Source organism: Dendropsophus ebraccatus, chromosome 15 (assembly GCF_027789765.1).
Source record: "Dendropsophus ebraccatus isolate aDenEbr1 chromosome 15, aDenEbr1.pat, whole genome shotgun sequence".
Lineage (NCBI taxonomy): Eukaryota > Metazoa > Chordata > Amphibia > Anura > Hylidae > Dendropsophus > Dendropsophus ebraccatus.
In genome coordinates, this window is record NC_091468.1 from 68000863 (window position 1) to 68026452 (window position 25590).

A 25590-nucleotide genomic window follows, 5' to 3' on the forward strand; every position below is an offset into this window, starting at 1 on the left:
GCTCCTTGGAGACTAGTGCTGGTGCTTGGTAAACACGATGAATGGTGACGAGAAGTATCAGTGTATGCTGGAGAAGGAGTGTGCTGACTGGAGGGCCATAGTACCAGAAGATGCCCTCCAGGTGTATGAGGAACAAAGGAGACTGGAAGTTACTGTGCACTAGGCACTTCAAATATTTCATACTTTAAGAACTGGTCATAGAGAAGTAACACCTGCTTATTGATGGTCATAAAGCTGTTTGTGAATTTGTTCATATGTATCATGTGCAAAACCTGCTAAGGGTCCTTTTACACTGACCAATATGGGGCCATGCGACAATGCAGCAAGATTGGCACTCGTTTGCAGTGTCTTCAGAGGGCACAATCAGTTGTAAAGCCATTGAAATATACTGTTTATACAGGGAGATGTGCGACCAATAGCGATATATTTTACCGCTCCTCGACTGATCGCCTGTTTCTTGGCTGATCGTTGACAATTTGCATGGGCCGATTATTGGCCAAAGGAGCATTTCTAGCAACGTTCCTTGCCGATAATCGGCCCATGTAAAAGCGGCTTCAGGCTGGGTGTACGTACGGCAAATATTTTTTGCTGTAGATTTTGCGCCACGTGAATAACATTTATCTACAGATACTATGGGTTCCAGGAAGCTTATCTCCAACATGAAACATTTCTATCTAGGAACAATGGTAAAACGGAATTGTGAAGAGAATGTGTGGTAACCCAGTGGTGCTAGCTGTTACTTGCAAGAGAAAGTGTTGCGATACCGATGTGGCACTTGTCACGGGGCTCGGAGTGGTACATACCCTCCCTGGATCCCAACACACGCCTGTTAAAAGAATGGCAATAAAGCAATAGTCCCACCACTTGTTAGCACTAGGCTTGGAAGCGACAGCCCCATACAGAATATATGGCACGTAGGCTGCGGTGGCCACGCCAACGTGGTGATTGCTCCATTCATTGCAGGGAGGATTCTGTTGCCGTTTTTGGGATTGGTGGGGGTCCCAGTGGTCAGGTGCCTAGGGATCAGCTTATTTTCCCTCTATTTTACGGATAGGGGATAACAAGCTGAGATGGGAATACCCCTTTTGGCTATGTTCACACTACGTAAGTCTCCGGACGTAGCGCGTTCCGTGAATAAGCGGCCGGAGATTTACGTAGTTTGCGTACAATGGAAAGTATACGATGTACGGCTGCACAGTTCACACTATGTACGAAGTTACGCCAGGATCGTACGCGGCGCCGTAAAAAATGAACCAGACCATTGTTTGAGGACGAAAATGCCGCAACTTACGCCCGTAGCGTAACATGCGGTCCCGTACGTAGTGGTGATTTCTTCATTTTTTCACTTTGCTTTGCCGATCCAAAAGGTTCTGTGGGGTGTCCGGGGCTAGCCGAAGATATCCAAGTAAAAGACCGCTGTCAGATCGCTACGTAGGGCGCTCGGGAAGCAAAAGTACACTGCGGGCGTAAGTTCGAGGTCCGTACGTAGCCGGCCGCAACTTGCGTAAATCCCCGGCCGGAGTTTAACACGTATATGTCCGACAGCGAAAATATGCGCCCCGATATATACGTAGTGTGAACATAGCCTTTAAGTGTACCTATCATTTGGACAGAGCGGCAGGATATGTTGAAAACTCCCGCAGGTACACTGTCCTCGTCAAAACCTAGAAAAAAAGAGAACAAAGACAGCGCTCCATGTGCAGGACCAGATGCAATGGGATGGACAGAATTCCAGTACCGGAGTAAAACCGGGTCCCCTCTCACCTGGCTAAGTTGTGCAAGATCGAGGCACAACTCTCCATGCGTATTCTCAAGGAGGGAACCAGTGTGCAGCCTTCCTGCAAACCCACGCCAGGGCCGTAACAAGATGCAGACCTCCTCTCCAAATTCCAGCAGTATGAATAGGCGCAGCTACTCCCAACAGATGATGTAAAAAAACTACTTTATTAAAATAATAAAAACATGTATAAAAGGCTCAGCATTACGTGTTTCTAGACCGGACTGGTCTCTTCATCAGATGCTAGGGGGAATAACCCTAACCCCAGGGGGGATAACCCTAACCCCAGGGAGGGAATAACCCTAACCCCAGGGAGGGAATAACCCTAACCCCAGGGGGGGAATAACCCTAACCCCAGGGGGGAATAACCCTAACCCCAGGGGGAATAACCCTAACCCCAGGGGGGCTTCTAATATATGTGTAAAAAGCCTCCTCCCCTAATAAAAGTCTAAATCTCACCCCCCTTTTCCCAGGTTATAAATAAAAATAAATAAATAAACATGTTTGCTATCGCCGTGTGCGTAATCGCCCGAACTACTATTTAATCACATTCCTGATCTCGCACGGTAAGCTGCGTAAGCACAAAAAAATCCCAAAGTGCAAAATTGTGCATTTTTGGTCGCATCAAATCCAGAAAAATTGTAATAAAAAGCGATCAAAAAGTCGTATATGCGCAATCAATGTACCGTCAAACATCATGGCGCAAAAAATGACACCTGACACAGCCCCATAGACCAAAGGATAAAAGCGCTATAAGCCGGGGAATAGAGAGATTTTAAGGAACGTATATTTGTTAACAATGGTTTGAATTTTTTACAAGCCATCAGATAAAAGAAACGTTATACATGTTATATATCGCTGTAATCGTAACGACTTGAGGAACATGCATAACAAGTCAGTTTTACCCCAGGGCGAATGGAGTAAAAACAAATACCCCCCAAATAAACAAAATGCGTTGTTTTTTTCAATTTCACCACACTTTTTTTCTGGTTTCGCAGTGCACTTTATGAAAAAATTCAGCCTGTCATTGCAAAGTACAATTAGTGACGCAAAAAATAAAGGCTCATGTGGGTTTCTAGGTGGAAAAATGCAAGTGCTATGGCCTTTTAAGCACAAGGAGGAAAAAACGAAAACGCAAAAATCGAAATTGGCTCTGTCTTTAAGGGGTTAATACAGAGCCAAAGATGACACTGGAACTTCAAGTTGAGTGACCGAAAGAGGGTAAAGATTTCATACACTTCATCACTTTGTACAGCACAACTGATCACTCGACCATCAAGCTACACCAGTAGTTTAATGCGAACCACTAGGTACATCGCTTTGTGTTTTTTACTGGCGCTTTTATTTGTAGAGCGCCAACTGATTCAGCAGCACTTTATAAAGTTTGTCAATTTTGGTCCCTGTTCCCATTAGCGCTAACAATGGGACATTTTGCATCAGAGGATTTGGGATTTCTGCCTTCTGTATGCTGTTTTTGGAACCAGCATTGTTACAAAATGTAATCATCCTTGAGGTGAATACTTCTATAGGCCCTATGACTTGTTTTCTCTCTGTATCCGTTGTGGTGGAAAGTAATGATTCCTAATTATTTTTGTGTGTTTGACTTTAAACTAATCTCATTATACAAGTAAATTATTTGAACAAGTGTTTTTTTTCTATCTCAGTCTTCGTATTATGATCCCCAATTTATGGATGTACCTATCACACGGGAGCAAATGAATCATTATAGAAAAGTTGCTGAAAACTCGCACAGTGAACTAGCCGCCCTCCATGTAAAATATGAAACCGCACAATCAGAGGTAAATATTTTCAGGCTGAATTGTATTTTTATTATAAGCTTCATTTGTCAAACATGATGTATAATGGGGAACAGCCAAGAGCTCCGTGTCCACGCTGATTGACGCACTTTTTCTTTATTAGGCCATGATCAGAGTACAGCCAGGGTTTTGCTGTAGACTCTGTGCCTTTTACATCAGAATATGTGTTGGCCACAGGTGGCTGCAAACGAGCGCCAATCAATGAGATCGGCGCTCGTTTGCGGGGCCTTCACGCTGCACAACAAGTCAAGTGGCCAGGCTATACAAATTATCCTTGTATTGTTCGTGCAGCCATGGAAACTGGCAACATATATGTATATATCCATGCATACTTACCATCATGCAAAACAGATCATGTAAACAGTGCATACTTACCATCCCCACTGCTTGTGATCTGACATCTCCTCTGGCTGCCAGCTCTATCTTTAGCCCCCAAAGGACTGGAGAGCTGGATGTCAGATGGTAAGTATGCACTGTTTGTGTCATCTGGAAACTGACAGCATGACTATATACATTTCTGTGCTGTAGAGTTTCCCTTTATCGTTATCAGCCACACATAACCCTGTTTACACAGGAAGATGTGCGGCCGATAATGATAAATTTGGAAGCCTGCTCTAAAGACCCGATCAGCAGAGGATCTGGCATTTTTCCTTGTCCTCAGCTGATCGTTTTCCGATCATCGGCCGAAGGACCGTTTCCAGCAACTCTCCTGGCTGATGATCGGCCCATGCAAAAGGCCTTTAAAGTGTCCCTGTCGTTATAACTTTCATAATCTAAATAAACAGTAGATGTGATATAAAGCAAGTTTGAAATTTACATTCATTCATTATTTATTTTTTATCATGCTGTAAAACAAAGCTGAACTTACCAGAAATCCAGGTCCAGTCTCCTTGCAGATTTTCTGACTTGTGCAATTGAAAACAACAGACTAAACACAGTAATTCCGGCCAGTACAGGGAGTCACGGCTCAATGTGTCCATCAATCACATGACTGCCTTCTCTCTCTGAGCACTCAGATGGCCTGGGAAACACTAGACTTCCTGTTTTCTGACTCTGAGAAAAATAAAGCGCCAGAAAACAGGAAGTGCCGTGTTCTCCATGATGACTAAAAAAAATAATAATAAATGTAAATTGCAAACTTGCTTTTTATCTCATCTACTGTTGAATTAGATTTCGAAAGTTATAACGACAGCGACACTTTAAATCCTTACAGAATCTGCCGACATTTTTCCAGCAGTACAAGTGAATTTTTATATTCTCAAATACCCTGCACAAAATCAGTTTTAAATAATAACCATGCTGGATATGTTAACATTCACAGCTTATTCTTTATTGCTGCAGATTCTGCAGCCTTGGATATTTACCATAGATTTCCAGCTTACAGGAAATCTGCACCATGTGAACGCACCTAAGGCCACATTCACAGAATTTCAGGGTTTTTTTCATCAGAATTTGTAAGCCAGAACCAGAAAGTGGGACCAAAATAGATTCTCGGACGTGGATCAACCCTTTTAACTATATTTTCGTTCTCTGTTGGTTCCACCTCTAGTTTTAGCCTACTCATACTGCTACAAAATACTGAACAGAATACAGCTGTCCTTTTTAGAGTATGTTCACACTGAGGAATAGGCGAGGAAGTTCGAGATAATTATTCCGCCGATAAAATATGTACAGAGCAATGTCTCATTGTGTTCAATTAGATTTCTGCTCTGTTGTTCATGCGGCGGATTTTACGCACGGAATGTTCTGCTGCAGATCCGCAAAGAATTGACATCTCATTCCGCTAGAGAAATCCCATAGAAGTCATTGGGGCTTTGACTTTCCATTTTCCGCTCAAATTACGTGCCTATTCTGCACGAATTCTGAACCGACTCAAGAAGAGGAAATTTTTCTCTTCAGTTCTTCGGCTATTCCTTAGTGTGAACATAACCTTAGTCACTAGTCTTGTGGCCATAATATGAATGCAAAATGTGTCCGTGTTATGGTAGTTTGAAACAAGTACAAAGTGCCAACATGATCTTCAGCAACAATCACCAACAAACTTGGACCCAGTCATTTACATATAGATTTTCTCCTGTTTTTGAAGCAAAGGAAACTCCCTCTGTGCTAGAGCCGAACAAATATCTCAACAATTCAGCTATGGGCCCCGGGCAGTTTAGCTATAACTGTGGCAGGGGTTAATGTCAGACTACAGAAAGGTATTTATTGCCTAGCATTGTCTACACATAAACAGCCAACTCTTCAGGAGATGGTCTCTGGTCTCTAGAGATGAGCGCAACTGGAGTGTATTTGAGTCCATTCTTTTGGCATTTGATTATGGGTGGCTGAAGAAGTTGGGTGCAGCCATAGGCCGTATCCATGTTTTCCAGCATCAAACTTCTTCACCCACCAGTAAATAAATGCCGCACAATTTAAGAATTCTCCAGTTGTTCTAATCTCTAATGGTCTCCCTTCATGTTTTACCACTGTCGCACAATAGATCATTTCTGTAAAATTAGGGTCAGATGGCTTGAAATATGTAGGTTACCTGGTATCAGAAATTTGTAATTTACTTCTATTTAAAAATCTTAAGTCTTCCAGTACTTATCAGCTGCTGTATGTCCTACAGGAAGTGGTGTATTCTTTCCTTTCCAATTGGGAGAGCAGCAGAGGTTTTCTATGGGGATTTGCTACTGCTCTGGACAGTTCCTGACATGGACAGAGGTGGCAGCAGAGAGCACTATGTCAGACTGGAAAGGATACACCACTTCCTGCAGGACATGGAAAACTGGAATTTTTCTAAATAAAAGTTAATTACAAATCTCTGCCATTTTCTAGCACCACTTGATTTGAAAAATCAAGATCCTGGCTACACTGTCAGGATCTGAGGTTTTATGCAACAATTGGCCCTAATAGCATCAATAGTTGAACATTCAGAAAATACTGTAACCGAACATGTTATGAGTTGGTTAAAGAGAATCTCAGCAATATTTTTGTGCTTTGTAAAAATGTGTTCAGTACTTTCTGTTCTCGGGTTCTAATGGATTGTGTAGGAAGAATATTAGAATCTATTCTTATCTGCTTTTAAAAGCGATGACAAATATGTAACTTGCAGGACAATGACTACTGACATTGGAGAATTCGGTCCACCCTTAGGGCCCTTGCACACTACAGAAATCAGGCAGATAACCTACGGCGGATTCCATCCGCCCCAAAAAAAAAAATATATTTTTTATGATTAATCATTGTTTTGTGCGTTCTCAAATTCTCTCCATGTAAATTTAGCAAATATCTTGACCGTCCTTCATCAGCTATTGCTTCATGTAAACCGACCTGTAGAGTAAATGTAATTTTGTATCTCTTGGACATTGGGATATTTATAGTGCGGGGTCCTCACTGATGAATGTTTTATCATTGTTCTTACTTTCTCTTTTATTTAGCTGCTGGACCTTCGTTCTAAGCTTTCTTCCAAGGAAGTGTGTCTACAAGAGCTTAAGGCTGAAGTGGAAAACTACAAGGAAAACAATGCCCGACAGTCTTCTCTGATAACCTCTCTAAGAGCAAGGTTACAGGAGACGGAGGAAGAGTCGGGGTTGTTAGCAAATTCAAAAACCCGAGCAGAATTAGTATTGCAGGGAACTGCTCAGGAAAACCGAGGACTGAAAGAAAAACTAGAAGAAGTGGAATCCAGGTTAAAGTAAGTGGATGGCTCTAATAGCTTAGTAGTGGCCAAAGGTTTTTAAACTGACACAAATTTTGTCTATAGTAGCTACAGTACTGGGACTATTACAGACTAAATTGTTAATGCATGTTTTTGTAAAAGTTTCAAAGATCAGAAAATCACAATTTAAATAAATGTCAATCAGCCAGTCAGTCATCCAATCTAATGAAACTCAACTTGTATAATACAGTAGGATTGGAGTGCGAGCACATATTATGTAAGGCGCACGCTTCAGTCACTGATCCCAGTAACCTGGTATAACTCAATAGGAGTACAGTGCCCAGGAGTTTACAGTGCCCAGTGAGTGAATAATATGGACTGTGTCTTCTCTGGTCCCAGTGACATCCTATAGGCACCCAGTTACTTGGTAAACTGGACACTTGGTTGGCAGCTACAACAAATAATCCCCCAGAATCAGCCCTCCTATCCTATCCTCTCCTCTCTGTTAGTCTCTCTTAGCCTCTCCTCTCTGTCCCTATATCCCTCTGTTAGTCTCTCCCTGCTCTGCTGTAACTGCCTGCTGCCATCCTGCTCTCTCCTCCACACACAGCTGACTGGCCACCTCTGTTACCGAACCGCCTTATATAGAGGGGGAGGTGCTGACATCACAGAGGGGCCTGCAGCTGATTGGACGGGCGCTAGGGATTATGGATACTCCCTTTCTCCCACCCAGTGACGCTCCAGACAGCATGTGCAGACGCTTTTTTGTTGTTCTTTTTTGCGAATTTCCTTAATAAATTGATGGGAATTGGCCTCACAGAACGAAGCAAATTGACGGCCTGATTTGCAGCAAATTTTTATTCACCAGATTTGCTTCGCTCATCTCTAGTTATAGGCATTCCATAGGTTTTTAAACTTTTATAGACCAATACATCACAAGTATATGCAAAGACTAAGTATATACAGTGTTGAAAAATGTAGGCTACCTACCTGTTTCAGTTGTACTTGATCTTAATCATGGCATGATTAAGATCGAGTATGATTGAAACACGTAAGCAGCCTATGTTTGTGGATTTTATGTGAAGCTTCAATAAAGTTTTTGGACTGTACAGAGTTGCTGATAATCCTTTGCATATACAATCAGAAATATCTTTCCTTCTACATGTCTCTAGAACCTACATGGCTCAGTTGGAAGAGATCAAATCCAAGGCTTCCAGAACTAGGAAGGGTCATGGCCATTTTGTGGCTCAGCTTTTCTCAAGTTTGGGTGTTACAGATATTACAGGAAAAGAAGATCCCGAAGATACAATACTTTCCAAGGTACTGATTATGAGAACTTTTATTATTATATGTTGAATGATATTAATTGTATTAACTATATTGTTTATTCCAAACTAGTCAGATGCATTCATGGTGACTGTACCTGGTAGCTATAGGGCATAGTGTCCACCAGACCCTGTGCCCATAGGTTTCCTCCCCTCCCTCCATATGCTTACTCGCCACCATTATTCCTGCAGTACCATTTGTTTCACCTTAGCTCAGCTGCATCTATACATTTTATTACTGCTGCTGGGTCATGTGATTTCCCAGTCTGACAACCAGCAATTTAAAGGGGAACTATCATAATGGTAGACATATCTAACCTGCTGATAGCCCCCTATTGCACAGGAGATACAGAGGAGGAAGGTGAGACTATTAAAAGCCCTGGGGCACCCGTTAGAAGCACTGGGTGTCCCCGCAATCCAATTTAAAGGCTTATCCAATTAAAATATTTTTCTTTCAAACCAACTGGTTTCAGAAAGTTATATAGATTTGTAATTTACTTCTATTTATAAAATCTCTAGTCTTCAAATACTTATCAGCTGCTGTATGTCCTCCAGGAAGTGGTGTATTCTCTCCAGTCTGATACAGTGCTCTCTGCTGCCACCTCTGTCCATGTCAGGAACTGTCCAAAGCAGGAGAGGTTTTCTATGGAGAATTGCTGCTGTTCTGGACAGTTGCTGTTGTGGACAGAGGTGGCAGCAGAGAGCAGTGTGTCAGACTGAAAAAAAAAAAACTACATTTCCTGCAGGACATACAGCAGCTGATAAGTATGGGAGGACATGAGATTTTTAAATAGAAGTAAATTACAAATCTATAGAACTTTCAGATACAAGTTGATTTGAAAGAAAAAGATTTCCGCTGGAGTACCCCTTTAACCACTGAAGTCTATGCAATCTGTGGCCATAAAAACAGCCATACATTGTGTAGACAGAGCAGAACATTGTCCGTTGTTCCTACATTAGTGTCCGCAAATAATTGACAAGTCAATTATTTCTGCGTCCGGTGGGGAACAACAGCCGTTGTTCAATACAGTGTGTGATCAACGGTCGTTGTTCCAAATAGAGTTCAATGCAGTGCAATATTTTAATGCAAGAACGGCCGTGTGCACATCGCCTGAATAAGCATAAGTTAATTGTATTACCTGCATGTAAGAAAGAATACAAGCTTGTTACTTATCCGTTTATAGGTGTGCGATCTCTACAAAGACAATTCTACATTAAAAGGTAACTTGTCCACTCTGGAGGAAGCCATTAATGTCCATGAGACGGAATCCAAAGCCAGCCGGGAAACCATAATGAAGCTAGTCTCTGAAGTCAACAGAGAGAAAAAAAAGAACACGTCCTTTATTCAGCAAATAGAGATGCTCCATAAGGTGAGTGCATACAGAATCTCTGGGGTTGTCATGGACTATGATGGTACAAGGCTGCATGCATGTACTGTATCATGGAATTGGCTGTCCGCTATCATAATGCAAACTGCTTGTTCCCAGGAGAGAAATGGCGCCTTTTTAAATTCATCAAGAGCCACTTTCTTATTAGCAGGGCTTCCTTCCTGAAGGAGAGGTTTCCTCAAGAGACGAGAGGATTTTAGATAAATGACTACGCATCAAATTTAGTCTGTTATAAATTCTTAATACATTATGCAAATAGGCAGACTAGGCTTAAAGAGGTATTCCAGGAAGAATCAACTCTTCTTGTATACAAAAAGTTCTCGGCACTCAGGCAGCGTCTTTTAGTGTGAACACACCCTGTCCCTGCAAAGTACTGTAGGTGGTGCTGTACTATACACAGTTCCAGCGCAAGATAAACTCATTCAGAGATGAAAAACGGGGCACTCCAAAACAGGTTACATGAAGTGGATGAAGTGATTAGGCGACAGCTGTTTCGCACGTGACATGCGAAACAACTGCGAGTAAGCACGTGACGTGCGAAACAGCTGTCACCTAATCACTTCATCCACTTCATGTAACCTGTTTTGGTGATGGAATAAAGGAACAAGTGTTTTTGCTAATTTGGTGAGTGCCACATTTTTTTTTATTTCTGGATGAGAGGATCAACTTGTCCTCTAGCCACAGGAAATCTCTGGGGGTCCATCCTATGTACCTCCTGCCAATCTGCGTATCGGCCCCGGTTTCTGTATTATTAATAGAGTCACGGGTGCGGCAGGTGAGCCGCGGCTCTATTTATTCCTATAGAGCCGGAGGGAAGAGCAGAGTACAGCACTCTTCTGGCGTACTTGGCTCTTTACGTCAGCTACATAGGATGAATAGAAATGAGGGTCACCTGTCGCACCCGTGACTCTATTAATACAGAAACCGGGACCGATACGGAGATTGGCAGGGGGTACAGAGGTCTGACCCCTCTGCGATCTCCTACTTTCCTGTGGAAATGGGAAAAATGAATTTTTCGTGGAATACTCCTTTAAGGACGTCTTAGAGTGCCTTTACACAGAAAGATTTATCTGACAAATTATTGAAGCCAAAGCCAGGCTATAAACAGGAAACAGGTCATAAAGAAAAGACTGAGATTTCTCCTCCTTTCAAATCCATTCCTGGCTTTGGCTTTAAAAATCTGTCAGATAAATCTCTCTGTGTAAACGCACCATTATAAGGCTGGGTTCACACTACGTATATTTCAGTCAGTATTGTGGTCCTCATATTGCAACCAAAACCAGGAGTGGATTAAAAACACAGAAAGGATCTGTTCGCACAATGTTGTAATTGAGTGGATGGCCGCCATATAATGGCAAATATTTGCTGTTATTTAAAAAAAAAGGCTGTTATATTGAAATAATGTCCGTTATTTACTGTTATATGGCGGCCATCCACTCAATTTCATCATTGTGTGATCAGATCCTTTCTGTGTTTTTAATCCACTCCTGGTTTTGGTTGCAATATGAGGACCACAATACTGACTGAAATATACGTAGTGTGAACCCAGCCTTAGGCTTTACACAGGCTCCTATATACTTTCACTTCGTCCTGATTATGTTTACTACGTGCCCCTTTCTCAGTTTACAGACTAGAATGTGTTAATGATTGAACAACCATCAGATGTCTAATATTTTTACAATAAATTAGTTGTATTTGTATGTATCCGACCCTTCCACTAGAGGCATAGAATGACTATTAGAATGACTCTGTGTATGTGTGATGAAAGTGAGCTTGGAATTTTATGTTATCTTGTGATTTATTAAAATGTGGCACTGCTGCAGCAATGTTCACACTATATATAAATAACATCCGCTGTTTAACATGTTCCAGGGGATCAGCACCCAATTTATCATATCTTTTTAACCCCTTCTGGACCAGACTAATTTTTGTTTTTGCACTTTCGTTTTTTCCTTCTCGTGTTTAAAATGCCATAGCGCTTGCATTTTCTTACCTACAGACCCACATGAACCTTTATTTTTTGCGCCACTAATTGTACTTTGCAATGCCAGGCTTAATGTTTGCATAAAGTACGCTGCAAAACCAGAAAAAATTAAATGTGTGGTGAAATAAAAAAAAAAAAAAAAAAAGGCAATTTTTGAAATTTGGGGAGGATTTGTGTTTACGCTGTTTGCCCTAGGGTAAAACTGTCTAATTATATATGTTCCTCAAGTTGTTACGATTGTGTAACTTTTTTTTTATTTGATAGCTTTTCATAAATTAAAACCTTTTAAAAAAATAAATGTTCCTTAAAATCGCTCTATTCCCAGGCTTATAGCGCTTTTATCCTTTGGTCTATGGGGCTGTGTGAGGTGTCATTTTTTGCAACATGATGTGTTCTTTCTATTGGTACCTTGATTGCGCATATGCGACTTTTTGATCGCTTTTTATTACACTTTTACTGGATTTGATGCGGCCAAAAATGTGCAATTTTGCACTTTGGAATTTTTTGGTGCTTACGCCATTTACCGTGCGAGATCAGGTATGAATTAAATTAATAGTTCGGGCGATTACACGCGCGGCGATACCAAACATGTTTATTTATTTTTATTTATAAAATGAGAAAAGGGGGGGGGATTTAAACTTTTATTAGGTGAGGGGATTTTTTAAAATAAAAGAACATTTTTATTTATTTTATTTTTTTTCACACATACTACTTCACACGTATCACTGCTCTGATCTCTCATTGAGATCTATGCATTATAGATATACTGCATAGATCAATGAGATTGGCATTCTATTGCTTTCGAGAGCAATAGCATGCCAGGCCGGCATTACGGCGCAGACCCTGGTCGGTAACAGATGCGGGGATCGCTTCTCCGCGACCACGTCGTGGGGGGAGCGATCCCCCCAATAGACACCAGGGAAGGGGAAAGCAGCATTTTAAATGCAGCTGTCAAAGTTGACAAAGGCTAATTAGCGGGCGCAGCAATCGGACCGTGCGCACTAATTGCTGCGGTCCCGAGCTGCACGGTTCAGAGTGGGGTCGCCACGCGGCCCCCCTCTGAACTCCCCCGCCTGTATGAGGACGTACAGTTACGCACTCATGCGGGAAGGCGTTAAACAGTCGCACACACTGGTGCAGGCATACATCTAAAGGTAAATTTATTTGCAACTTTTTTTGACTTTTTTTGCGACAATTTTGTGACTTTTTACTTAGATGCATTCACTTAGGCATATATTCACACACTGTATTTTTTGTAAGACAAGAACGGTCGGAGGAACATCATTTCATTTTATTTGGATGGCGAGCAGATTTGGATGTACCTGCAATCCAATTAACCATTAAAGTCAGAATGGCCATACATTGTGTGGACAAAGCGGGAACAATGGCCATTGTTTAATACAGTGCGTGAACAACGGCCATTGTTCACATAGAGTTCAGTGCAGTGCATTATTTTAAGGCAAGAACAGCCATTTTTTTAAATCGCCAAAAACAGCTGTTCTTGTCTTAAAAATACAATACACTGTGTGAACATAGCCCAGTAGTAAATGCATCTAAGTAAAAAGTTGCAAAATTGAAGCAAAAAAAGTCGCCAACATATTCACCTGGTACTGACCAGACATAGGCCTGCACCAGTTTGTGCAACTCTTTATAAAGTCGGAAATGATAACTTGGCGCTAATCCTGGATTATGCAAATTTTTGGGTGAATAAAAAAAATATATATTCACCCATCGAATACAGGGTCATAAACATAGACCATAAATGGATGAAGAATCAAATTATTCACTGAAAAATACATAATAAATTTCCCCCTTGTCATTCTATATTTTAGAATTTAGAAAGTGTTACTGATGCCAAAGTGGTTCTTGAAAAAGAGAATAAAATACTCACAGATAGGCTAGCTGCTTCTCATCGAGCCTGGGAGGCCAGCAAACAAGAGCTAAACCAGGTGAAGAGGAGCACCGCCGAACTAGATGTGACCCTGAAGAACAGTTTTGGGGAGGCCAAAGCAGTAAAAAGCCTACACGAATCTTTTAAGGAAGAACTTGCTGCAGCTCTGAGTACGGACACTGTAACTGTAAAACCAAAAGAAGAGGCCATCTTGGAGAAGATACGTGACTTGTGCAACAGGACGGAAAACAAACAAATTGTAAGTATTTGTTTCAGCTGCATTGCAGTATTAGTTTCATTTTGTAGTATCGTCTTTTCTGTAAGGGTAGGTTCACACTGCGTTTTCAGCATCCGTTTAACGGATCCGTTTTTTTTAGCGGTCAAAAAAGCAGTACTTTATTGTGCGTCAAAAAAAAACGCATCCGTTTTGATCCGTTTTTTTTTTATAATGGAAGTCAATGGAAAAACAGATCAAAAACGGATGCACACAAATGCATCCGTTTTTTGCAATCCATTTTTTGCAAAAAACTGATCCGTTAAACGGATGCTAAAAACGCAGTGTGAACCTAGCCTAAGCGAAAATATTTTTCTTTCAAATTAACTGGTATCAGAAAATTATATAGATTTGTAATTTACTTCTTTTAAAAAATCTCAAGTCTTCCCATAATTATTAGCTACTAAATGTGATGCAGGAATTTTTTTTTATTTTCAGTCTGACACAGTGCTCTCTGCTGACATCTCTGGCCGAGACAGGAACTCTGTCTCCGTTTTATATGAATCCCCAGAGATGTCAGCAGAGAGCACTGTGTCAGACTGGAGAGAATACACCACTTCCTGTAGGACATGCAGCAACTGATAAGTATGGGAAGACTTGAGATTTTTTAATAGAAGTAAATTACAATTCTATATAAATTTCTGACACAGTTGATTTTAAAGAAAAAGATTTTCGCTGGACAACCCCTTTAAAGGGGTAGTGCGGTGCTACACATTTATTCACTAAATAACACACATTACAAAGTTATACAACTTTGTAATGTGTGTTATTTAAGTGAATGTTCCCCCCACCCCTGAAAGTGTGGTGCATTATACTCACATAATCACTGTCGACCCGGTTGCCATCTTGGGTCGATCGCATCATTTTCAGGAGGCCGGCCGGACTGCTCCAGCCATCCCTCATGCCGGACCCCCTCTGGCACGTCATCAGATGCTTAGCCGCGATTGGCTGAGCATAGTTATTATGTGAGTATAATGCACCACATTTCCGGGGATAGGGGGAAAATAGGGAAGGGGGCCATTCACTTAAATAACACACATTACAAAGTTGTATAACTTTGTAATGTGTGTTATTTAGTGAATAAATGTGTAGCACCGCACTACCCCTTTAACAAAAGAAAGTCCCCACACAGCTCTGTCAAGAGAAAAATAAAAATGTTATGACTCTCATAATGCTAGAGAATAAAGAACATTTCTTGGCCATTAAGGGGTTAAATATGGGGCTGGCAAATGCTGAAGAAAGTCCTCTCTTTCCATGTGCAGAGCTGTATAGTATGTATATAGTATGTGAATAGCATGTATATAGTATGTATATAGTATTTGTTTAGCATATATATATATAGTATGCGTATAGTATGTATATTACTATATATAGTATGTGTTGTGTAGGCAATAAAAAAATAAAATAGAATTTTATACAGTTGGTAAAACAGCTTAATATCCAGCAGGTGGCAATGTAGTATGTGAAGATGAAGAAGCAGTTACTATGGCATACTGGTGCATTGAAGCTGCACGTTGTAATGTAAAACATACGGTAGCATCTGTGCCTGCAGCTATGAGCACACACAGCAAGTGAACCTGTCATATGTAAAAACATCATAGAGACATGTCATAGGGACATCATAGAGAAATGTCATAGAGACATGTCATAGAGACATCATAGAGAAATGTCATAGAGAAATGTCATAGAGACATGTCATAGAGACATCATAGAGACATGTCATAGAGACATCATAGAGAAATGTCATAGAGACATGTCATAGAGACATCATAGAGACATGTCATAGAGACATCATAGAGACATGTCATAGAGACATCATAGAGAAATGTCATAGAGACATCATAGAGAAATGTCAAAAGTTTTGATCGGTTCATTTCGGGCCGCACTTTACTTTGTCTGCACACGGGCAGACCCGAATATACACCCGGCCAAGGTGAACTTCACTGACAGTGGCCGTTCAGTGACACGGCCGTGTCACAGAATGGCCCCTGTAATACCTTGTGTGAACCTGGCCTTAAACTGAAGCTTGTTGGACTAAAAATAACATAATTTTATGCATATTTTGTATATAGTATGTGTATAGTATTTGTATAGTATGTGTATAGTATTTGTTTAGTATGTGTATAGTATTTGTATAGTATGTGTACAGCGTGTATATAGTATATAGTTTTTGCGTATTGTGCTGTTTTAAAGCCAGAAGTCTATGCCTGTCGTGAACAGGTCTAGATCTACTCTACTTTGTAGACCATTTTCTGGCTTTAAAGGGAACTAATCAGTACAATTGTTCTGATAGGGTTCCCAGCTGCACAGTATAGATGTACTGTGCAGCTCCCCGCGTCCACCAGCTGCGGCTGCAGTATGGTAGTAACTTTACATTGGGGAAAAGGTAGTTTTATTCTGCCATGCAAGGCCTGGAGAGGGGTGGCAACTAGTCATCTGGGCGGGAGCTGCCTGTGACTAGTCACGCTCTCTACAGTGCGGAGATGATTGACAGACAGAGAAGCCAGTTAGAGGCCCGTATTTAGTTTATATTCATCACATTGTTCTTATTATTTATTATTAGCCAAGTTCAGGAGCTTTTAGGGGCATTTTGAAGTGTTTATCATGGGCGCCCCCTCCGCATTCATATGGTTAGCTACTTAGTAAGTTAGTTTGTAGGGTGACATATTCTTCTTTTATTTTGTAGATGGTAACACAGCTGGAAAACAAAGCCTGCAAACTGAACGAGCAGCTCCAGAACCAGTCAGATCTGCACCAGGACGCCCTGCTGAGAGCCAGGAAAGCCGAGCAGCAGCTGGAAGACCTCTGGGCTCGGCTGAAACTAGCTGAAGGGGAACTTGTGTCTGGGGACGTCATGCGAGACAATCTGAGTTATGAGAAGCAGAAGGTAAGATGGTATTACAATTTACCAACAATCCCCCACTATTTCCCCATCGATCCATTGACATAGTGTAGATTGTGATATAAAGAGGGGTTGGAGGGAAATATCATCTATGCGTGATGGTAGGGACATTTTTTCCCCTAAGGCTATGTTCACACACAGTACTATTTTTGAAAAGAATGTAAATAAAACAACACTTCCTGTAGGACATACAGCAGCTGATAAGTATTGAATGACTTGAGAGTTTTAAACAGAAGTTAATTACAAATCCATATAACTTTCTGACACTGTTTAATTTGAAAGAAAGTTTTTCGTTGGATGACCCCTTTAAGGGGGTATTACACACAAAAAAATAATTAAATTAAATAGATTTGTAATTTACTTCTATTAAAAAAATCTCCTGTCTTCCCATACTTTTCAGCTGCTGTTTGTCCTGCAGGAAGTGGTGTACTCTCTCCAGTCTGAGCGCAGGAGAGATTTTCTATGGGGATTTGCGACTGCTCTGGACAGTTCCTGACATGGACAGAGGTGGCAGCAGAGAGCAGTGTGTCAGACTGGAAAGAATACACCACTTCCTGCAGGACATACAGCAGCTGATAAGTACTGAAAGACTGGAGATTTTTTTAATAGAAGTAAATTACAAATCTCTGCTACTTTCTGACACCAGTTGATTTGAAAGATTTTTTTTTTGTGTGAACAATTGTTTTAAAAAATTCATAAGAAATAACTTTCCATCTCATCTATTATCTCATGCTGTCCGTATCTTTCATTATGTGGATTTAAATAATTGATGAGTGGTATGATGACCGTCTGCTGGTTTTACATATTCACAAAATACTCTCTTACTAGTTCATTTCTGCGTTTTCCCTCTTCTACCCCTGACACCTTCCGCAGTACATGAAGTTCCTGGAGCAGCTGTCGGATAAGATGAAGCTGGAGAGAATAACTGCTGATGTAGGCTTTGACATGCGTCTAGATGCCATCCTTGCCCGGGCAGAGCAGTTGGTCAAATTGGAATCAGATGCTGTCATTGGGAATAAGACACTGGCTCACAATTTGCAAAGGAAGGTATAGAAAATGAGAATGTGTCAGTACGTTTCTGCACAGGACGTCAGCATAGTTTGCTATACCGGGGATATTCTGTCAGTGACATCTAGTTATTGTAGTGGTATCAGCATTTTAGACATTGCTAGATCTATCATTGACTAAACTATATTATCCATGTTAAAGCTGATCAATATCTGAAACATTTTAAAATAGACATATCTATGTATACAGTATTAGACTATGTTCCCATAGCGTATGAGACCGGCCGTTCTGTGACCTGGTACTGCAGTACCGGCCCGATGACCTTTCGGGCCGCAGAGTTCTGATGCGGGCGCATCCGTGCACACCCGCATTAATGCTGATGCACGGCCAACGGCTAAATATTGAATAAACTGTTATACATTACCTTTCCACACTCCCAGTCTTCTCGGCACCCCGTGATGCAGCTTCTCTGAGCTGACAGGCCGCTCAGCCAATCACTGACCGGGACCGATGTGGCCAGTGATTGGCTGAGCGGCCTGTTGGCTTAGAGAAGCTGCAGCATGTGATGCCGAGAAGCAATCGAAGGCCAGGAGAAGACTGGGAATAGTGGAGAGGTAATGTTTGAACAGTTTAGGGCAAAGGCTGCATAAACATTGTTAATGATGTCTGTGCAGCTATTGCTAAATGATAATCAAGCTGTGTAATAGGCTCAGTAAATGAGCGCCAATGTAGCAGATTGGCGCTCATTTACATTACATTACATTATTGTAGTCAGCCTGTGTAATAGGACCCTAAATGACAGTGGTCCCATAGAAAGAAAGTAGAAAATTGGTGGTTTCCTTGGCGTTAAGACATTAAAGGGGTAGTGCGGCAGTAAACAATTATTCACTAAATAACACACATTACAAAGTTATACAGCTTTGTAATGTATGTTATCTTAGTGAATGGCCCCCTTCCCCGTCTTTCCCCCCACCCCCGCCACCCCCAGAAGTGTAGTGCTCTATACTCACCTGATTTGTGTCGACCCCCGTCCGCCATCTTGAGACAATGATGTCATCTTCGGGCGGGCGGCCAAAACGCTCCGACCATCCTCTGCCGCGTCATCAGCTGCCCAGCTGCGATTGGCTGATGCTCAGCCAATCGCGGCTGAGCAGCTGTTGACGCGGCAGAGGGCTGCTGGCACTAGAGCGGTTCGGCCCGCCGTCCGAAGATGACATCATTGTCTCAAGATGGTGGACGGGGGTCGACACGAATCGGGTGAGTATAGAGCACTACACTTCCGGGGGTGGCGTGGGTGGGGGGAAACACGGGGAAGGGGGCCATTCACTAACATAACATACATTACAAAGTTGTATAACTTTGTAATGTGTGTTATTTAGTGAATAATTGCTTACTGCCGCACTACCCCTTTAATGGACCCGGTTGATTAACCAACACGGACTCCGCATGTATAACAGGAACAAAATCTTTAATGCCACGCATTTTGGGGTTGCCTGAGGAAAGGAACAGCACACTTCCCAAAACGCGCTGTATTAAAGCTTTCCTTTCTGTTATACATGCGGAGTCTCAGCACCAAGGAAATTTGAATACATTTTCAATTTTCTACTATCTTTCTTATTGCGTCCTGATCCGAGCTCTAAAAAAGATGCTGGGAGGTGGAAGGCTGCGGACCTGATACACTTATAAGTTCTTAATAGTGTAGTGCCTTTCAGTACGACCTGACCAGGTGAGCGTGCATTGCTCTGTTTTTAGGTTCCACACTGCTCACCAGGTTTAACCCCTCTGCACATACAGCGCTTATTGTGTTTTTTTCACCCATATATGTACGCAGTGGTCCTATGGAAAAAAAATAGAGTGCAGACCACAGTGGGTTTAAGGACATGGTGAGCGCTCCATTCATTGTGGGGCAATTGTGTCTCTGTCCTTGTGATCAGCAGGGGTCCTGGTGATCAGACCACCACCGATCAACTTGTTATCCCCTATACTATGGTTAGGAAATAACAAGCTAAGATACCCTACAAAATGTAGACACTCACCCTGGTTGGCTTCTTTCTATTTACTGTATGTATTTTGAGCCTTTGTGGCTCTTAGGGCCATATAACACAGCCCGATATTCCCGAGTGCTTGCTTACAAAGCCTAATATATAGTTAGTGATGTCCGTGCAGCCATTGCTTTGGTGTAAAATAATAAAGATATACTTACCTGATCACGTTCCTGGTGTCCTCCAGCCTTCTCTGTGAGATTACCAGGTCTCCGCAGCTGCAGCTCTCACTACTGGTCCTGTCTCTGAAGTGACAGGCTGCTCAGCCAATCACTGGTTGTGGTGCTGTCCTGTCTCGGCCAGTGATTGGCAGAGCTAGAACCAGAAGTGAGGGCTGCAGCTGCGGAGACCGGGGAATCCCACAGACCAGGATGGAGGACACCGGGGGAGCCTGGACAGGTAAGTATTAGCTTTATTATCTTATACATACAATCATCAGCCGTCGGCTGTGCTACCTATCACATGTAGAGATGCGTGGTCTCTGCTTGAAGACAACGATCAGCTGATGATTGTGTCTTTGGCTGATCGTTGTCTTTATTACACTGATTATCGCTCAGTCTGGTCATACTTATGTCTTCATATATCTGAGATGTCTTATGAGGCGTCTGTAGACATTTTGGGGAACCTTTAGAAAGAGTTATTTTTCTTGCAGGAAAACAAAACTAAACTTTATTGTATTTTTATATAGTTAAAAGCACAGAAGGAAAAGTTTGATAGCAAAGAGCTGCATATGGAGCTTTTAAGGAAGAAGATCGCCCAGCTTGAAGAGGAAAAACAAGTGCGTACAGCTCTGGCAGTGGAGAGAGATGAGGCTAACCTGACGGTGAGGAGGCTGCAGAAGAAGGTGGAGAGGCTGCAGAAGGAGCTCGGAGCGGCTCAAGAATCCGTCACCGAACTGAAATCCAGACTTTCAGACACCAATGAGTTTAAGGCAAGTGAACCAGGGCTCTTCCTCCAAGTGTCACTAACTCTTGAGAGAAAATTCACACTTTACTAACACTTTACTAAGTATGGTTGGCATATATGATAAAATAGTGCTGAAAACAAAGCATGGATTATCACCTGTGTACTCTAATGGGAGTCCTAATGTGTCCTCTAATTAGGGTCCTAATAGATGGCAGATGACAGCCCGATCAATAATGTAAATGAAAGTTGATCTGCTAGATTGGTGTTCGTTTACAGAGCCTATTACATGGCTCGATTATCATTTAGCAAGGGCTGCACGGACATCGTTAGTGATATCTGTGCAGCCCTTGACATAAACTGTTTATATATTACCTCTCCATGCTCTCAGTCTTCTCCTGCCCCATGCTTTTACTTCTGGCGCCGCATCTGTAGCTTTAGAGTGGCCTGTCTGAGCTGACAGTCCATTCAGCCATACACTGGCCGGGACCACTGGCGAGGAAGTAAGACACTAAGGGCCCTATTCCACCGGACGATTATCGTTTGCATAATCGTTAACGATTAACGATCTCAAACGACCGCTATTGCGAAAGCCCTGAAAACGTTCACTCATTTCCATGGTACGATAATCGTTACTTATGATCGTAATTGCGATAGTTTTTTCTTCGCTATTTATTCGCTAATGTGTTCGTATCTATTGCGAACGACCGAACGATGTCTTATTCAATGCGAACGATGAGCGAACGTTTTGCGAACGAGCAACGATAAAAATAGGTCCAGGTCTTATAAAGCGATCAACGATTTCTTGTTCGGTCGTTAATCGTTAACTGCATTTCAACCGAACGATTTAGATTCAAACGATTTAACGATAATCTGAACAATAATCGTCCGGTGGAATAGGGCCCTTAGATTGCTTGATAGTTTCTAGGGATAGGAATGGGGGGGGGGGGGGGGGGGCGAGGACTTATCTCAGCTTCCTGTTTTTCAGGTACTTGGGACTTGGCACCAGAGAATAGAAGCATTAGAAGCATTTTACATTATAGAAACACAGACATTTGGATAAAACTGACCCTTTTGTTGCCAAAGTGACGGCCGTCCCAAAAAAATGGCTGCAAAACGCCCAATAAGAGATGTTGTGTGAACATAGCCTAATGCTGTTTTTTTATTTTCAGATCAAGACTTTGGAGCAGCAAAAAGCTATTGAACATCTGAGCAAATCTCTGGATGACTTGGAAAGGGTTAAAAGTAAAACTCATAAGAAACTAATTTCTGTAAAATCAGAATTAGATTACACCGAACGGGAAGCAAAAGAAGAGAAAGAAAAAGCATCCAATTACATTGAGGTTATCACCAGTGAGCTGAAGACGCTTAAGAAGACCTTAGAAGAAGTTTCAAAGAGGGAAAAACAGGTGAGATATATATATATATATATATATATATATATATATATATATATGTGCATGTATGATAGTATGTCCTGCAGGAAGTGGTGTATTCTTTCCAGTCTGGAGAGCAGGAGAGGTTTTCTATGGGGATTTGGTCCTGCTCTGGACAGTTCCTGACATTGACAGAGGTGGCAGCAGAGAGCAGAGTGTCTGGCTATATTCACACAATGTATGAACAGCGGCTGTTGTTTGGCACTCAAAAACAGTTGTAGCGAGTGTCAAACGACAGCCATTGTTGCCGTGAAAATTACATTGAGATCAAAGCACAATAGCCAGAAATAATTGACTTGGCAATTATTTCCACAGACGGTGTTCAATACACTGTGTTCAACGGCCGCTTTTGCCTTGACTTCAATGCAACACATTTCTCTAGGACAAGAACGGCTGTTATTTTACTTCAAAACAACGGCCATTCTTTTCATGAAAAAAATAGGCTGTTTGAACATGGCCTCAAAATGGAAAGAATACACCACTTCCTGCAAGACATACAGCAGCTGATAAGTACTGGAAGACTGAAGATTTCTTGATAGAGTTGAATTACAAATCTCTGGCACTTTCTGGGACCAGTTGATTTGAAAGAAAAAACTTTTTTTTTGTGAACAATCCCTTTAATGTTGGCAAAGAAAGTTATCCCTTCGAAAATTTCATATTGAGAACATACTGGATCTTACATATAAATAAGTTACTTACCCTTTATTCTCGGACAGTTTGTATCTTACACATCTGTCTGACACAATTCATTGTTCTTGGATATGAAAAGTTTTAATGTTGCAATATGCAGCAAAAGTCATCATGTAGCCTGGACAGAACCTGCGCTTTATGGCCGGCACAGTTTGCCTCTAAGCAAGTAATACAGATATAGGCTATGTTCACACAGCGTATTGGACCTGCCGTTCCGTGACCTGGCCGGATCACGGAATGGCCGGTGTCTAAAAAGATTTTTCACGCCGCGCCCGCATCAGAACTCCCCACAGCACACTATGAAGCGTGCGACCGGAGGCGCTTCATAGTGTGCACTGACATGGTTTTCTATGGCCACTATTCACTGAATAGTGGCCGCAGAAAACTGACATGTCAGTTCTTTGCGCCGCTGCGAGGGATTGCGGCTGGAGTGTATACTATGTGTATACGCTCCGGCCGGGATCCCATACAAGACAAGACAACGCATATTTCTGTAAAATGTACGCCCGTTATTGCCAATTTCAACAACGGACGTACTTTTACGAAAATATACGTTGTGTGAACGTAGCCTTACCGCTTATGTAGTCAGCCTGATAAAATGTAACATCACTAGAAAGCACCAAAACATTTGCTTTTGCCTTTTTTGTTTGCTTTGTGACTGCAGTGCGGAGTGTTGATTTAGTGTTGTGAATTGTTCTAAGATTTCAGTGATGTTTTGCTTTTTATTGCTGCCATGAAAATTCAGATTGCCCTCTGCCTTTTTCTGTTCAACTCTTTAACGTCAGCCATACGGCTATAACCGTTCCTGCTGTGAAGGGGTTTTAATGTGTGTAGGGCAATTTTTATGCGATTGGCCCTGCACACAATACTGTCCCTAAGACCAAGAATGACAGGCAGCAGCGGTCCCACAGCTGCTTGTCATTAACCCCATTACACACTGCAATGCACAGTGATTGCAGCATTTAAGGTAGTCAGTGACAGGACAAGGACCTGTCACTGACTGATCACTGTGCTGCAGGGGTCCCGATCACTTATACCAGCAGGCAGGGGTAAGACACTTACCTCCATCCTGATAATACTGATCAGTGCTATGCTATGGCATAGAATAAATCAGTATATGCAATCAGAGCATTGCATTTATAAGTCCTCTAAGGGACTTATATATGCAATACAAAATGTGTAAATAAAAAAAAAAAGTTTTAAAACATTTTTAAAAAAAATCCCTAATAAAAATGCCCCAATAAATATTTATATTAACCCTTTTCCCATTAAACAAATACTGTAAAAATATTTTAACCAAAACATATCACATATCATAGTGTGCACAATTGTCTGATCTATTAAAATATAACAATATTGTTCCCGCACGGTGAACGGCGTAAATGCAAAGTGAGAAAAAAAACCCACCAGGATTGCTAAATTTTTATATTAGATATTAGAATTATATATTAGAAAAAAAAATTATAAAAAATAATCAAAATATTTCTCTTACACCAATAAGAACTAGAGATCATGGCACAATAAATAACACCCCAACCAGCCCGGTAGGTGGAATAATAAAAGCGCTATTGCTCTTAGAAGGCGAGGAGGAACATTGCTTCGATTTGATCCTGACGGCAATGACCTTCGGTTAAAAGGGGTTATTCGCCACTTTAAAACTTTTTTTTAATGCTGCTCTTTTATAAAACATAACGGACATCCTATGTTTACCTCTTCACACGCTCTCCTGATGTTCTCCTGTGGGCTCTCTGGGTTCCCCGCTGAACGATGCTGTTGCCATTTCAAAGACAAACTTGTCTCGGCAGTGACAACTCGCTCAGCCAATCATTGACTGAGACGGGACAGTGGTGCGGCCAGTGATTGGCTGAGTGGGCTGTCACTGCTGAGAGAAGTTTGCTTCGGGAGAGGCGGCTGCTGAGCTCAGCAGGGGACCAACGGGAGAGGTAAGAATAAGATGTTTGTTATGTTTTATATAAGAGAAGCAACATATAAGAAGTTTTTAAGTACTGGATAAGGTTGAGTTCATACTACATTTTTGCAATCCGTTTTTTTTCATACATTTTTGCATTGCCTCACATTAAAAAAGAAAAGAACCAAAACACATGTTTGTTTGTTTTTTAACGTACACAAAAACGTTGCCGCTCTATTTATGTGTATGTTAAAAAACAAACATGCGTTTTGGTTCTTTTAAAAAATAAAATAGATGCGTTTTTTTCATCCTTTTTTTTTTTTATAATGGAGGTCAATGGAAAAACACAAATGCATCTGTTTTTTGCAAAAAAAAAAAATTAAAAATTGTGGTTTGAACCCAGCCTCAGCCCTTTGCTTCGGAGGATCAGTGTTTCAGTCTGTAATAACTAGAAGGGTTATTTTATTTAGCCATTTTGCATTAAAAATTTTGCAACTTTATGAGTGATTTTGTTTTTAACATTTTAAATTGTGCATAAACTTTTCTAGTTTCTACTTCTTTAATTTTGGCAAAGTTATAGGGTCCCTAATTTTTGTTTTTTTTT

At 41.4% G+C, this 25590-nt stretch overlaps 1 protein-coding gene across 2 annotated transcripts in view; it reads left to right on the forward strand.

Moving 5' to 3' along the window:
* The window catches only part of CCDC170 (coiled-coil domain containing 170), a 54075-nt gene that overhangs the window by 24374 nt on the left and 4111 nt on the right, over positions 1-25590 (forward strand). For both annotated transcript variants that reach the window (XM_069954641.1, XM_069954640.1), the window contains 9 exons: positions 3442-3576; positions 7014-7270; positions 8407-8554; positions 9744-9929; positions 13764-14081; positions 16783-16983; positions 17872-18045; positions 20737-20979; positions 22124-22360. In XM_069954641.1, the coding sequence (XP_069810742.1) occupies positions 3442-3576; positions 7014-7270; positions 8407-8554; positions 9744-9929; positions 13764-14081; positions 16783-16983; positions 17872-18045; positions 20737-20979; positions 22124-22360 (1899 nt within the window). The remainder of the gene's footprint in view (positions 1-3441; positions 3577-7013; positions 7271-8406; positions 8555-9743; positions 9930-13763; positions 14082-16782; positions 16984-17871; positions 18046-20736; positions 20980-22123; positions 22361-25590) is intronic.